The 17146-nt window shown below is 41.1% G+C and overlaps 1 protein-coding gene across 1 annotated transcript; it reads right to left on the reverse strand.

Annotated features, from left to right (window-relative positions):
• Positions 1–14871: 14871 nt before the first annotated feature.
• LOC117144928 lies at positions 14872–16870 on the reverse strand. Its single transcript, XM_033310381.1, has 2 exons — positions 15414–16870; positions 14872–15163 (listed from the first exon to the last, which is right to left on the reverse strand). Exons 1-2 carry the CDS (start codon positions 16868–16870, stop codon positions 14947–14949), a joined length of 1674 nt encoding a protein of 557 aa, XP_033166272.1. The 3' UTR covers positions 14872–14946.
• Between the last annotated feature and the right edge of the window lie 276 nt (positions 16871–17146).

Raw genomic sequence — 17146 nt, forward strand, 5'->3', positions numbered from 1 at the left:
TACTAATCGATCGATCTGGTCGACTGATTACGCTTTAGTGCTGCTAGTTAAGTACTTAATTGAATGCGAATATTTGTAGAGAATACTTGGAGAGTATCTGTAAGAGAGTTACAAGTATAAAAAGGGAGATTAAACGACAAAAAACAGAAACTCTGGCTGATGACAGGGCAGCTAGTGCGTGTCTGTGTCAAAGGTCATAACAATATCCATTTCTTCCATTCTTTCATCCATTTCTTTCAGTTAGTACCGATCAGCAGAGAGTTGTGAAGTACGAACTTCAAGCTAACTTGTTAAACACAGGAAGGGGCGTTAGAATGCTCTTTGCTCTTTACGGGTGTCGACAGTGTGAAAGACATCCCAAAGATCTTAAAATAAAAGATTTGATTGATCCTTGTAGAATGTAGATAATTGCATCTTGAAATGTTGACACATGTATTATATCGAAATAATCTAGGGTTTTCGCATAACAATCCTCAAATAGGGATATACTATTTCATATCTGTCTGTTTTGGGCGATAGAGTATTAGTATGCCTCTGCAACCTGCAGACTAATCGCAAAGTCTTGGTATAAACTTATGTGTGCCAAATATGTACATAGATTGAAAGTATTGTAGCAATTAAAAAAGTATTTTTAACAAGAATTGTAGCATATTGTAGCAATCTACCCTACCAATACAATAAATGATTGGGTATAACTTAGCGTCCATACATTGTGACACTTTGTCATAATAAATAAATATATACAAATACCCAAGAAACCGCCAACAACTACACAAGCATTCCAGCGCCCGAGTAATACGATCTAACGCTTATACATGCATATAATACATACATATATATATAAATACATAAGCCGATCGCGGAGCGCGGGAATGCTGAGCATGCACTTTTCAGCTCAAGTGGTCAATGCCTTCTGCATACATATGTACATATATGTATAAATGTAAGAATACATATATATAAGCCATATACGTGCGGGTTAGCTGAACCCAACTTCAGCACACTTTGATTATTCAAATAAAGAACCTCGAACAGAGCAAAGCTATTCTCTCCTTCTTCTTAATAACAACAAAATACTTTAAAGTGTTGTGCTAATAATTAGAGTCGACTGATCTTAGTTCGCCTATAAACTAAATAAATTGATAACTGGTCAAGGAGATGACCAAACTGGCTAAGGACGAGGCATCCCGACAACGCTACAAAGAGCGTCTTGAAGACATTTGAAACAAGCTTCGCAACGGTGCGAAACAACGCATTCGCCTTAATTTTAATTTCTAAACCAAAGCCGAGGCGGGAAACCGCTGCTTGGAAAACACTAATATCTGTTAGGGTTTTTACTAACAATGCGTTTAAAAAATTTCTTTTTAATTGTAAACAAATATGTCAGACAACCACATTTATTAAGAACTAATATTTCCAAGTCCCTGGTACTGTATAACTCAGCTGAAACATTTTTTTTTGTGAAATGACAAACATTTTTTATTTTTATTTTTTTTTTTATATTAAATTACGTTATGTTTTCTTTTATGTTTAACTTTATTAGAAGAATATTTTTTTGATAATTGATCAGACCTTTTCTTAAATAAAACGTTTCATTGATTGTATATTTTTAACCTAGGACTTAGCTTTTTCTAACATCTGTTATATGCTATTTCTAATCTAAATTTTATATTCTTGGAGTAATCTTCTACATTATATAGTGGTTCTACTTTGTAAGTGTCGTTGTTTTTGACATTAGGCATTTATGACATCTACGTATGTACTCCCTTATATGACGAGTCATATTTTTCCAATAATAATGTCTTTTTATTTTCTTGTAATGCCTGTATGACCTGCTTGAATTGGATCGTCATGAAATGTAGACAGTATTGATTGTATCTCTTTTTCAGTTTGTATATTGGTCACCGGGTGGAGTATCGCTACTCTTAATGATTTCAATTTCTTGTTGCCCATATTTTTGAAAGTATCTATTGAAAAGGATTCAAAGATTTGCTTGACCATTCAAAAGGTACATTCTTTTTACATAATCTAATTATGTGTAGTGAATAATCGGCGAAGTTTCTTATAAATCGACGATAATAGTTGCAGAATGCTACAAATCGACTTGCGCTGTCCGCATCATGAGAGACAGGATAATTTCTAATGACATCAAATTTCTTGTCATCTGGCAATACTCCTTTGTCGGTGCATTTGTGACCTAGGAATGTCACTTCATGCATGAAAAATTAACATTTTTCTGGATGCAACATCATGTTTGGTTTCCTACATACATTAAAAACATCAGTTAGGTTTTTAATCATGTGTTTTTCGGAACATCATATCACCAATAAGTCGGCCACATAAAGGAATACCTGAGAAGGTTCTAAGCCAGAGAATGATATAGTCATCATTCTCTGAAATGAATATGGTGCTATTTGAAGACCAAATGGTAATCGCGTGAAGCGATATGAGCCATTGCTCGTTGAAAAAGATGTTATATTTCTTGAGTTTTCTTCAAGTTCGATTTGATGCAAGCCTGACATCAAGTCAAGACATGAAAAGTATTTACCTCGACCAAGTTGATCCAAAATGTCATCACTTCTTTGGAGTGAGAATTTATCAGAAAGTAGTTTTTTATTGATTTGACGATAGTCAATTACTAAACGCCATTTCTTTTGTTCAGAATTCGGTAATGATTTTTTCGGAACTAACAAGAGTGTGCTGTTGTACTCATATACAGACGGTTCTACTATTTTGTCGTTAATTAATTGCCCTACTTGTTTTTGAATTTCTTCAATGTGGCTATGCGGGCTTCTGCAGTTTTTTATATAAATGGGTTCATCATCTTTAAGTCTTAATGTTTGTTTATAAAAATTGTTTGTTGATATTGGTTCGGTTTCCAGTCCGAACACATCACTATACTTTGTGCATAATTCAGTTAATTGAATTTAATTTAAATTTAAATTTAAATTGCTCTGGAAAATTTTTCTTTAGTTTTGAAAGTACTTGTTCGCTTCTGTTTTCTGGAATGGTGTTATGAATGTCATAGTCTTTTAGGTTTTCATATTGGATTTTGTTTACTTTGACAACCAATACAATTGGTGGTCATACAATGCACCAGTATCTATGATAAAAAAAAAAAATTGCTGCCTCGGTTGTAATTGTTGTGGTTGCTACTTCTGCCACGATTATAACCTCGCCTCCTCTATTATTGTTATTTGCACCTCGTCGACAATAGAGTACTGTGTTACTTTCACCTGTTAGGTCCGTGCAACTGTTTACAAATTTTGAAATGGCATCATTCATATTTGTGAATGTGCCTGCTTGCATGATAAGATTTACCTTATCAATGGACCAATTTTGTGTCATGGCTTTTACAGCTAGATTGAGAAGCTAGATATAACCTCTACCAATTCTCCTTTTACTGCACTTGACAGTTGGGTAACGATTCCAGCAATTGTCTGCTCATTACCTATAAGATTACTTGCATGGCCTTTAAGTTTAGTTTTTATAAGGTGGCCTTTTAAGGTGTCTAATAGACCTAGAGCATCTAAAAAACTTTGTACGTTTTCGGGCCTACCTTCAAACTCTGGTATCAGAGATGTGGCCAGCTTGATAAATTCTGTCATTGTTTGTGCCATTACGGAAATTTTTAGTGTTTCTGGATTATATTCAATTTGATCGCTACCTTCTAGTGTTTCAATGTCACTATCGGATTCGGCGTCGCTTGATTGAATAGATTCGTCTGCTTTCTGGCACGTTAATCAGAACATGTCTTCTTTTTCTGATATAAGTTAATCTTGTGTTTAGGGATTTTATTACCCTTAAACTTTGAATCTATTTTTATAGCTATTTACCAAGGTAACTATATTATTGTATTTCTCCTAATATTCTCCTACTACTATCTGTGTTTGGTTTTTCAACGTTTCGGCTTTTAGTACTGCATCTTTATTTATGCATTTACATATATGATTTGTCAAACTTGTATTGAATTGGAATTTCATATTCATCGTTTTTCTTTTTAAATGTGATCTGAATGGTTTGCTCTGCTCATACATCGCCTTTTAATAATTTTATTGTGCTTAACATAATTTGTAAGCAAAAACTGTAAAACTAACACTATTGTTATGAGCAATAATAATATGCGCAACGAATTTATATCGTCCCATGTGGTCTATTATTCTGACATTATTCACTACGTTGGCAGTATTATCTTTTACCTCGCCAGAATCGCTAAACCATCCCATTATGTGGTTTTATTCAATGAAAAGGATCGTTAAAAGAAAAGTGAGATGTTCTATTTGTTAGTTTTTCTTTGGAAGAGGGAAAAGTATCTTCTTGAAAATCAATAATAAAAGTAAAAAAAAATTTATATTTAATAAAGAAAAGAATTCTTATATATATATTTTGATTTACTCTTTAAAATGTTTAATTAAATTAAATTTAATTATTTTATTATTATTTAATTATTTAAATTATTTAAAATTTTTTTTTTTTATTTTCATTTCACACAAATGCTTTGAGACAAACCATTGCTAAAAATTAAGTATACAATAAGAAACAAATCAATATTTAAAAAAAAATATATATATATTGGAACACAATATATTAACACTCCCCAAATAATAACTTTGTTTTATATATTGGTATGAATTCTAGTCATGGTATTGGTGTTTGGTAACATGAAAACTATCATTTTTTCCTTTTCCTTTAAAACAATATCAAGCAAATATAACTCCTAACGAGGTAAAAACTAGTGACGATCGCACTGCAACATAAAAAAGTTTTGATATCAGCTGTTGTGACGAATAATGAGTCAAGGTTTTTGTGATTTTACCTTTTTACTTGCACACCAGAGAACTGCAGCAAGCCAATGGCACTCTAAGTGCACCCGCTAAACACTGGGTGTCTATGCTCCTGGGTGTTTTTTGACACTCTACTTGCGGCAATAAAAAATATCCCAGTGTTTTGCCACCCTGGTGTTTTGTGGTACGAGCAAAAAACGAACCGGGTGCCTGCTGCGCAGTAACCCTTTGGGTGAGCGTGGCACAAGCAACGATCGGCCGCCGCACACACAATAAAAGGTCGTGCACATGTTTTGCTTTTTGATGCAACGTAATTCACAGAATATTTTTTATTACTATTTTTTGTTTGTTTTTTTTTTTGTTAAAAATTTGTATACTCAATTAACATTATTCAATTTTTTTATTATTTAAATTACATTTATTATTTTAGGCACTTTCCTTGTTCTGAATGATTGTCCTCTCTAACCTCCGTTATGAGTGGCGAGTGTGATCCCCCGCGACGCAGAGTGCCGTATTGATTCTGGTGCCCGCACACCCGGGTGCTAGCCTTCAAATGAAGACTTTGACTAGCTGTTGGAAGTACCCGCGATGTGAGTGGTGAGTGCCACAGGCAAAGCAAACACAAAATACTTAATACAATTAAAAACCATTCAAAACAATACGAGGTATTGTCGTATATGCGTAAATTATTATTTTTTAAATATTTCGTTTTAAATATTTTCGTGGTCGGTCCCGTAGTCGGTCCCGTAGTCGGTCCCGTAGTCGGTCCCGTAGTCGGTCCCGTAGTCGGTCCCGTAGTCGGTCCCACTGTCGGTCCTGCAGTCGGTCCCGCAAGCGATCCCGCGGTGGGTCCGATTCACAGGCCCGCTGTCGGTCTCACTGTCGGTGTGAGATTTATAAAATTATACATTTATAAAGGTAAATACGGGAAGCAAATATTAAGAACTAATAATATAATATATAAAAAAGGAATTTATATTTAGTGTTTTTAAATTTTTGTAAAAATTAATTAATTAAATTAAAATAATTTTTATTATTTATATTTATTATAATATAATGTACGATCTATATATCCCTTCATGAAAGCCTACAAATAGCTTATAGCTTATATCATATTGAATTGCGTGCGTTTAAGCCGTTGTTAACAACCCTTTTAGTGTTTTTTATTACAGAAGTGTTAGGCACGGCTGTAACCACTCTATTGCAGACAACACTGGTTTTGGAATCACTGGTGATTGTCACCATCGAGCTGGTTGTCCTGCCACTTTGCGATGATTTATCCACGCATAGATCTTGATTATTGTTGATAGCACTGAACAAAAATAGAGATCAAGATTTAATAATAATTTCATAGCATACTTGTATGCTGTTCCAGTAAATTATTTGAATATCTCCTTGCATATTTATCGCGCTCAAAATTATACTTCTTTTTTTGTAAACATTCTTTCCATTCATTCTTTCCATTCTAAATTTGTGGTAATTATACGACTAGGCTTTTATTTCTCTTTGAATGCGTAGAAATCAATGATTTCGTCCCAAATGAGAGGTGAAGTTTAGTATAGAAACTATTTTTTGAAAATGCAAATGCAATTGCATTTGGATTTGGACAAAACGGGGAACGGGGACCTTTTATGCACTTCTTCAGCAATCCCTGCCTTTTTTGCCCGCCGGCTTTTAACAGGGCGCCATGAAATCTGTGGGAGATGGGAACCAGCTCCTAATGACATGACTGCATCTGCCGCTGAAGGGAGAACTGCCTTTCGGCCGAAGGAAGTGCAGATCTATGTATGTAAGTGAATTGTCGTGTTGACAATTTCGAACCCTGAGCGCTGAGTAAAAGTTAATATGCTATATATATATGCTATAATATATATGTGTACGGCACTCAAGTATTTAAACATTTGCCCGCTTGTAATTCGAGCCGCATGCAAGTGCAGATACGCGCATCTGAGAGAATGCCTTTGAATCTCCGTATCTGGGCGATGCACAACGTCCTGGGAGATGGCATGTTCGGCATGCGTGCTTGTTTGTATCTTTAAGATACTTTTGCTGTTCGCTCGCAGACGCTGCGCTCCACACACACTTTATTTATTGTATAAACCATTTCGTTCGTGACTTTGTTGTTTATTTTTCCTCGCATTTTGTTGCACCGGCTCGTTCGACACACATAATGGATGTCTGCAGCAGTCAGCCGTTAGATACACAGAGAAATAATGTGTGGAGAATATAAATACATATTATATTTTATGTATGTATGTATTTGATAAGTTGGTCGTTTATAAATATGGCAAAATCATTCCGCGTAATGATCAGTTCATAAATGGGAAGGATCAAGAGCTAGTTTTCAGTGGTCTGGTTAATTCAGGCTTAATTAAAGTCCAGATGAGGCAGTGATCATATTTGATTATCTTTTCGGAATTAACTCTCCATTGAATTTAAAACGGGTGAAAGGAATGACTCTGTTTTTCTAAACTGGATGATATAGTAAAAAATTTAATCTGTATACCTGCCATAACTCGTTAAGAGACTATTAGGTTTAGTACTTGTATCATGCCGGTGTACGGAACCCCGAAAACTTGGAAACTTCGAAGGCATGGCGATCGACTTGGTAAAATGGCCAAGCAAATATGCAGGAAACTTCACTTTCTTGCACTTTGTGCTCGGCCTGCCTACTACTAATTTGTGTTTGGCACTTGGCGTATCGCTTTTTGAAGTCTTCGCGCTGTTCGTGATGGAACCAGCCTAAGAAAACACTGAACGCATCTTCGGTTTGTGTAAATACTCCGGCGCAGCAAAAGCCGAAAACCGAGGACCGAACCCCCGGGAAGGCAAAAATAAACAAGAGAGAACGCTATTGTTGCTTTCCTCGACTAAAAGATACCCGTTACTCAGCTATCTGGCTTAGAATTTGCTGCTAGAGTGGGCGTGGTCAAAATGTTCTTGGCATATCGATGGAAATATGCAGTAAAAACATAAAAACCTTTTTTTAAAAGTGGGGGCGTCACAGTTATCGGCAGGAAACAAATTCAATGCATTTTAAAAAAGTATGGGCGTCTCAGTTGTCGGCCGCTTGTGGGCGTTCGAGTGGGCGTGTCTAGCTCGAATATGTAATCACAACCTCTCTTAAATGGTTTCCGAGGTCTATACACAGTCTATACACAGACAGTAGGACAGACAACTTGACATGTCCAGATCGGCTCGACTAGTAATCAAGAATATATATGTACTTTATAGCGTTTCCGACTTCCTTCTACTTGCTAACTGCCTTTCAACGAATCAAGTATACCCTTTTACTCTACGACTAATGGGTATGAAAAAAAGAGCGCGCAACGATGCTCGAGTGTTTTCTTTATAAACAGAAAACTTAATGATGTTGATTTAGTAGAACAGACAACCCCGATCGCCTCTCTGTCGCCTGGTATTTTCATAATACGTATGGCACAATATGATTGGGTGTTTGTGCTCTGCGCTCTGCGCTCAACACTTTACAAATTTTGCCCGGCCAAAGTAAACGTCAGCGGCTCCGAGCTTGGTCTCCAAACTCCAAACTCAAGTCCCCAGCTCCCCACACCCCATCACGACGTTCTTCTTCAGTCAACATGATTTGCAAGATATACAAATTCATTCAGCGCCGACGAAAACCTGAGCCGAAGCCAAAGCCAAAGCCAAGACGGTGACGAAGACCACGACTTCGTTCTGGCCCGCATGTCTGCTTCATTAACACGTCTTTAGAGTCTGGCTGCGATTCTCGGACCCCTGAACATGTATGTATACCCTGTCTTATCGGCGCTGGCGAAGAATGTGCACGACCCTCTTGAAGTTTGTGACAAGCCGTTTGGGCTCGGCACTAGCGTGGGTAGAACTTCGGCGGTGGCTCGGAGATTAAAATTGCAATTTGGCCTTGGGCTTAGTCACTTTTAGTCACATTAAAGGTATGAATTTTATTTTTTTTTTTCAAATAAAGATTCACTAAATATGGTTAAAGTACCTACACATCTAGGTATAGAGTGTTGTAACTGAAGCACAGACCAGGTATGAAAACAGAGCACGCTGTTGTCTATTTTCTCGACTCTTCGGCTTAGCGATAGTAATTGGCAACATAATAATAGAACGAAAAAATTCAAAAAATTTTGAGATTTGTGGGCCTGTCAACACGGTATGTGTAAGTCGATTCCCCACAGTCCCAGCAATCCCTTGTGGACTTTACAGATCTCAGGTGTAAATTGTTTTCCCCCTCTCTCGACTGCATCCTTACGGCATCATTGTTCCCGACTGAGCCCGTATGCGTCCGTGTGAGTATCTGTGTCCCTGGTCGCCTTTGTGTAAGTGCACTTGGTGCCCTGCGTGTCCCCGCACAAGGAGAAGCGAGAATTTAGCGCCGCGAGCGCAATTAGTTGGACCGCACTAAAATATGATTAGTACCCACTCGCCCACCTCCTCCCATTAACTCCTTCTTCGGATGTCGAGTTTGTTTGCCGCGCTGAGGGTCCGCAACACCAATGCCCACGTACTCAAATCTCCACTTGAAAAATTCCTCAAAGCCCTGGCAAAAATGGAACTGTGTTAACGAGAACTTTAAAGTGACGCCAAAGTGGAAAAAAGGAAGGAGTTTGGTGAAAAGGATAACCTTTTGTTGCGTTATTCACTTATGTGAAATATATTAAGAGTACATCAAATAACAACTGACACATCGAAGCCTAATTCCCTAAAATAAAGTTTTCATTTAAATACTGAATTCATTTGTTTCTATACAATCCAATATCATATAAATTTGCTTTTAAAAGTATACTAATGTAGTAAATATTACCCAAGAAAGAGTGAGGTTTATGTGCTGAATGTGAGGTATTGCTTGAATTTATGGAGATATATATATTATATATATGCAAACAGAGAAGTATGAATGAGAATAGGGAGAAAATGCCACCAAACGACCATTCGCGATGCATCGCCATATTGAATGCACTGTTGCGCAAGGGATCGTCATCTGTTCTTGAAATGGCAATTGAATTGTTTTCAGTGGAAGCATGCGGCTCCGGACTGAAAACTTCTTGGAAACAAGGCTCGTCCTTCGCCGACCGTCCTTCACCCAGCCACGTCAGTGGCTCGGAAATAATTTCGCATCCCCGGAAAGGCCGAGGAATTCCAGCACTTGCATTTGCCGTCTGAAAAGCCAGTCTTTGTGCCAGGAAGTTTGCCTTGGCCACCTTTTGTTGGCTGCCTCCGCCTGCGAGTGACATTAGTCGTGCAATAAGCAGACAGGCCCCAGTGACACATGTTTCCCAGCCGAGGTCCGTGACTGCTCCTGCTCCGGCTCCTGCCTCTGCTCCTTTCCTTTCTCGTACTCGTTCTCGTTCCGTTCCTTTTCCAGCGCCTGCTTGTTTGAGTTTCCCTCACCTTGTGGAAAACTTTGCCAGTTTCGCAGCTTGGCATGCCAGACACGTTGACAAAAGACGACAACGTTGCCAGCGACGACATAGACGAATTTATGCTAATCAGCTTGGATGCCCCGAAGCGCCGGAGCTCCAAGCCCTGGATGTCAGTCCTGCTGGATTTTGGCCACGAGGGTTGCTTGGCCATTTCGTGGTAAACTGAGGCATGGCAAATTAATTTGATTGTCGGGCCTGATGAGATTACACAGACAGCCTGGCTCACATACGGCCGAAGGGGTTGGGCTTGGGATCGTTTGGCATTAAATTCCGGTTCCGGTACAGCGCAATTACTAATATAGGAGCAACAATAAGAACGATTTGCAACGCTAGATATAGATACAGTTCCTATTAAATAGCGAAACATTCTGTCGTTTTATTACAAAATAGTAGATCAGGTAGAGCCAAGTGCATTTCTGATGGAGGAACTGGTTTTCTTTGGCAACATCTATTAGCACCAATATTCCAAATTGGTAAGCGCTAAGGACCTTCGGCGAGCTATCTCTTAGACCCACCCCCGTGCCCTGTCCCATCTGATTGCTACCTTTGCCTGTTGACTGGCAAATTATAATGAGGCCTGATGGGTGGGTGAGCCGGAGGATGGGGACAGGAGTCCGGGGAAGGAGCGGATGGAATGGCGGCAAAAGACAAATTCGCAGCCGTACTACAATAGTTGCCTGGCAGCCCGGCCGTCAAATCCACTCGGAGCACACTTCACGCACCAATTAAGTTCAATTTTCGATAGAATAACAAAGCGCGCTCAGCATCCCCGACCCCACAGCCCCGGATTCCATCTGGGAATTTTGCTGCCCTTGGCGGGCATGGAAATTGACATCATTTGCTGTTAAAAATGTGTCGAGGGTGCTGCGCTCGCCATTACGTGTGTGCGTATCCGATTCGCATTGGAGTTGGGCCCGGGACCCGGATGGGCGGGCATGGGGATTATCCGGCAGTGAGGACTGCATCTGTTTATGGTGAAGAGCCAGCGGGCGGCATTATAAGCACATTAAATTCTGAAGGCGCAGCCGGGGCATGTCTGAAATGTTGACGACTCTCGTGCGGCGGGTCGCAAGTGGTTTTTATGCGCATGTATTATTATTGAATACCATTAGGGGCACTCGAACGCACTCCCCACCCCACCCCATCCACCCGTATCCTGGCGAACGTGAGGTCCTGCCCTTGGGTCGATTCCCGAACTGTCAGCCAGCTCAAAGTCAAATCAATCCGGAAGGGGGCGGGCAAGCTTGAAAGTCAGCGTCTGGTCTCAAGGCGGTCGCGTTTACTGCGACTGCGTTTAGTGGTTTAATTTTTATTTTTATGGTGCAGTTTAATGGCAGCCCTTCCAAATGTCGTCCCATATGACAACCACACACCGGGGGAAATTGTAGTGGACGTTAAGGGATGTGTAAATTATGTGAGATGTGTGACTGCATATATAAAGAAAACGATTTCATATTTAAGCATGAACACGGTTTGATCCTATCCTTTACTCATAGAATGAAAGGGTGTACTAGATTCGTTGAAAATTGTCGTTGAATATCAGGTGTATTTATGTATTTCCGGTTTGCAATGTCCGTCCGTCCGTTCGTTCGTCTGTCCGTTCGTCTATCCGTATGAATGCTGAGATCTAGGGCGCTATAAAATCTAGAAAGTTTAGGTTAAGTATGCCGATCCTGATGACACACTATTAATTCAGTTGTTATTTTGTCTAAAAGTGCCACGCCACTATTTCTGTATTTGTTTTTAATTGATCCATTTTTTGCCAATTATTTATAGCATTCCTATCTTCTTTACATTCGATTCGGATAACTTGACGGTGCTTTAAATGGATTTGCGTTTACCCAGACAATCTCCCATAGATTTTGATATCAAAGACATGTCTAATGATTGCTAGTTTCTCTCAGTGGAGGTGTGTGTCGACCGGGTATGGTAAGAAGTTGCCTTTCAAGTGCGGCCCCGCAATGTGTTTTTTATGGGCTTCTGGGGCTCCGTTTTATGTTTCATCTTTTAAGTGCACCTCGTTTGTTGCGGGTCTTAAGCAGCCTCTCCTCATGCGCCGAGTACTTTTCTGGCCTTTGTCATTAATGCCAGTTTTTCCCGTCCCGCCCCATAATTGCTACATTTTGTGCGCTGTTTCTGCTCGGGCTCATTAGTCGCAACTCAAATCAACTCAGCCGAGCCGAACTGAACTGCGATGGGATGGAGTGAAGTGAGGTCTCAAGGATACGGATGCGAGCGAGTCTGATCGGGTCTGAATAGATTTGTGTGCGGATTTCATATTCATAAGGCGCATTCGTTCGTCGGACTAATTAAACTTTTGCCGCCGTTTCTGGGAACCATCCAACTGTTTAAACATTCCCCAGGCAGACAGACCACACTCCATGAATGGCTAATTAGTTGCTGGGAGACAAAACCGACTCCAGCATCGCATCGGGGGGAAATTGCCTAATCATGATTTTTGCATAATTTTTTAAAAGCTTCTCCGCCCGCCAACCGCAGTTCAAAAAGGCTTTCAACCCTTGAAGGCCTCGCAATGAAAGTGGTTTTCGTCCGAGGAAGTCCTTTGTCTGCCCGTCAAAGCCGTGTGGCATTATTATTATTAATCAGAATCCCTGTCTCGAGCCCGGCTTAAGCCGATACCGATCCGTAACCGAATCAGACAGGCTGCAGAATTTACAAAAATTAATTTATGACACGCCGCGGCACATTTTCCATTTTCCGAGCGCATACAAAACGTGCTATGATTTTTATCTGCACCCAAACTGCTCTTCCGCCCTCCCCTCGTACCTATTATTTTTAATCCATTAAACAAATGCCACGTTACGAGGCCGTCGGTTCGTGTCCGTTATCGGCGGGGAAATGGAAAATGGGAAATGGAAAACGGGCAGAAGGGCCTTTGATTTCCTCGCCCGAGTCATGGGGCTTCGCTGCGAGGGTAGATACACTCGTATCTGTCTGGAGCAACGCCTTCGCTTTGCGCCATGCAATCGGAGAGTTTTCCTAGTTTTCCCTGTTTTTCCGACTCTCTTCACGCTGCGTTATCATGTGCGGCGTGATGGAAAGGTACGAACGGCCTAATGGCATTTGTGGCAAATCATTAATATCAATCGGGACAGATACTCGCACAGTATCGATCCATTTGCCCACATGTGGGATTGTCCAGATGCATTCGGCTGTGACTTCGTCTAGGGTTTCCCTCGTCTCGCACTTGAGATAATAGGAATCCAGGTCTCTTCTTTCTGCCAGCAGTGAAGTGTGCAGAGGGGTAGCTTCTTCTGGGAACGTAAGATTCTCGACATGAAAGTTATTTAATCGCTTGACGAAATAGTTTTCATCGGTAATCTGAGAATTAGGTCGAGCATGAAGGCAGAGAACATTTCGCGGACACATGTGGTATTGCCTATATAAGGTTATTGTTTTTTTTTTTTGTATCATAACCATTTTGAAATTGTTGTTTTAATAATAATATTGTTTTAGGGTAGAGGCCTTGCAACAGGGGGATTGAATAGCTTACCGAAGCGTACTTTTGTTCAGTTTTGCCACGATCTTCAGCGCGTTTAAGATATTCTGAGCTTTCAAGGATATTTCCTCGGAATGCTGAGCCTTTTCTTAGCTTCCCCTCTGACTCACCCCTAGCTAGTTCCGGTTCCCACACACAACAGTCTGGATATCAAAGCATTTTCCTCGGATTTAAAGCTCATAACGATTCACAGCTCAGTGACCAAGGAGCTCTGAAAAGCAGGAGCACAAAGTCACTCTGCGGCACTTCCTTCCCCTTACCCTACCCCTCTGCCTGCTTCCCCTTCCCCTTATATGCCGCTCATAGTACAGTATGTAGTACAGACCTCCCCAAAGCCGCCCGCCCTCCCCGGAGCTAAAAAATACTGGCGAACAAAGCAATTTTGTGGAATTACAAGAGCGTCTCTAATTGTTAAGTAAGCATAATGTGTGCAACATATGGCCGAGAGACTTGGCCGGACTTTGACAGGGCCCCCGACTCCCGCCTCCCCTCCCCTTTGGTTCCGTGGATGGGATGTGGCTGGGAAATTGTGGCAGCGACAGCCTGCAGGGCACCAAAAAACAAATATCCAAACTGGAACGAGGGGCACAAATAAATTGGCAAAGCGCTCGCAAAAAAGATCTCAGCGCTTGTGTGTGTATTAAGTGACATGTCAGCCATAAAAAGCGCTTGCAAAAATATTTTATTGTGCATGTGGCAAGTCAACAAACTGTGCACTACGAGTGTATCTCCGGGTCCGTGGAAGGGCAAGTGCCGGGATGAAAGCTGTTTCCACAATGGGGCGCATTCAGATGGCGTTTTTGCGCCCTCCTCGCCAACTGGAGCTCATTAAAGCTAAATAAAAGCATTGAACTGTGCAAACTTCCACAGAATCCAGACATGGGGCCCAGTTCTATAACATGATGCAAACCAGAACAAGCGAGTATAATTGGGTATGTCATCATGCCGCACTTTGAGATACTCATATCTCATGCCGTTCAAACTCGGTTTACTTTTCGCTTTTATTGGAACGTAATTCGTTATATATCTAGCAGAAATTTTGATTGTATTCCAGTTGTATGTGTGGCGAAAGCAAAACATCTCAACATTAATCTTAAACATTCATTTGTTGGATTATTGCCCCACAATATTTTGCAAATTAAATGTGTTAAGTTCATCGTGCCTGAATATTGCCTTCGAACTCGTATGCACATCTATATCTTTATTGTACATATGCCTACGGAAGTTCCTCGTACAGTTCACAGCTCTCGTACACGTTGCAATTCCTTGCCGGAAGTGGCAGTGGATAATCGCTGGAGGGCGGAACTGAAGGAGCCCTATCCCTGGGCGGGCGGATGTACTTGTTCGACTCTGTGGGGCGGTGATTCGCTTGCTCCAGGTAACGGTGATAGGCGGTGACGTACTCGTTGTTGTCGATAGTTGCAATCGGACCTCTGGGTAGACGGGAAGATGAGTTTTGATGGTTTTGAAATAAATTTCCAAAATATTAAATAAATTGATTTTAAGAAAGGAATAAATGAACTTAGGGAAAGGTATATTTTAGAAAGATCACACATCACAGACCGTATTTAAATGGCAATAATCATTGCGACATAAGAGGAAACGTCGAATTTGGCGAAACAATGACTGGGATTACGGATCATAAAAAAGTGCTGCCACTTATGTGCTCTATAAAGGACCTACCCCACTTGCTCATACGGGTCCTTCTCGAATCTTCCCTGAATCAGCCCTATCGTCTTCGACTCCCGCCGCCTACTGCCGCGCAACCAGGAGGGCTTTAGGCGCAGGGTTCCGAAGACGATGAGCATGCCGAGGAAGCTGCCGACGAAGAGGAGACCCACTCCCAAGCCAATGACCAGTCCGCTGTGGTCCTCGAACCAGGAGACCTGTGCAGAGACCTCACATCGCATGGTCTGGTGGGAACAACAGTTGGATGCGGAGGTAAAGTTCTCGCCTAATATCACACAGAAGAATGTGGGAGTGGTGCAAGTCGATTCGCAGATCTCCACCAGTAAGCCATCCTGGCACGACGATCTTCCCAGATCTGCAGATGAAACCGTATCGGTGGAAATTCTGGAGCATACTAGATCCTGGCAAAGTTCCTCCTCGCATTTTGACGATGGTGTTGTCGATATCGTAGTCTCTGTCGTGGATGTACTTTCGTATTTGGGTGTTGTACCTTGTGTTGATGTCGATGTATCATCTTGTATTGATGTTGATGGCATATATATGGACGTTGTCGTTCCTGGTGTAGTGGTGCCCACTACTTCTGGACCCATCGCTCTCTCAGCCAGGATTGTAGATATCTCTTCAGAGTTAGTCGTTGTCTCAGGAGAGAAAGCGGACACGTCCAACTGATATTCATAGTTTCCCATCTTCCAAGCCCCACCCAAGTCCAAATGGTGCAACAATTTGAGTCTTGGCTTCACGATTTCCCACTCGATGTGACCCAACCCACAGTTCCTTAGAATCAGTTGCTCCAAGGCGGGCAGATTGTCAAAGGACTCTTTAATAAGGCTTTTGTCCAAGTGTGTGCCACTCAGATCTAAATATTTCAACTGGGTGAAATTCCGGGATCCCAAAAAGTCGCGCACTGAATACGATATATCTGTGGCCAGTGACTGGTGAATTTCCGCACTGATTAACGATTCAGCCACAGCTGAGAGGAATCCAAATGGCCTAAAGTGATTATTTTCATTGACTAGAGTAAAGTTCTGAAGCTTGTGAAGACCATGCAGTGCGGATTCAGTGAAGTTTTCCAATTGCACATTAATGAGCTGCAGGCTAGTTATGTTCGCAGTGCTTTCCTGATCAAAAGCCCCATCGTTGATATGAACTATGGTGCAGTTCTCGATGACAAGACTGTGAAATGCAACCACTCCGGAGAAAAATTCCCGGTGCAGTGTGTTATTTTCAAATCCATAGCTAGATATAAGGAGCGATGTCTCATTGCCCAGATGCGTGGAGTCCTCACTATTATCGGAGAAGTCCACATTGACCAGGATCAGCAGAAGCGCGAAGGAAAAGACTGCCGGCAGGATGATATATTTTAGCCATCGCATCCGGCGAGGCTGGTACAGCCGTTCCGGTTTCTTGGTCTTTTCCTCAATGACCAAATCGAAGGACTTGGACTTAAACATAGTATGCGTCTATGTTTCCAGAGGTGTGGAGTGCTCGCACCTGCCGCGCCAAAATCAAACTGACTGCCATTTGCATAATTTCATTAGGCGAATTAGTTCCGCCTATTATCTGATAATGGTTTTTTCCCCATTGATAAGATTGCCATCGATACGAACTAAAGTCGGATAAGCGCGATGTGCTCTGTTTTCCGAACGCAGAGTCATTGAAATGGGCTGCTGTCGTAATTCTAGTTGCTCAAGTTTTACTAATTAAATCGAATAATTATACATTCAAGT

This window comes from Drosophila mauritiana, chromosome 3R, assembly GCF_004382145.1.
Source record: "Drosophila mauritiana strain mau12 chromosome 3R, ASM438214v1, whole genome shotgun sequence".
Classification (NCBI taxonomy): domain Eukaryota; kingdom Metazoa; phylum Arthropoda; class Insecta; order Diptera; family Drosophilidae; genus Drosophila; species Drosophila mauritiana.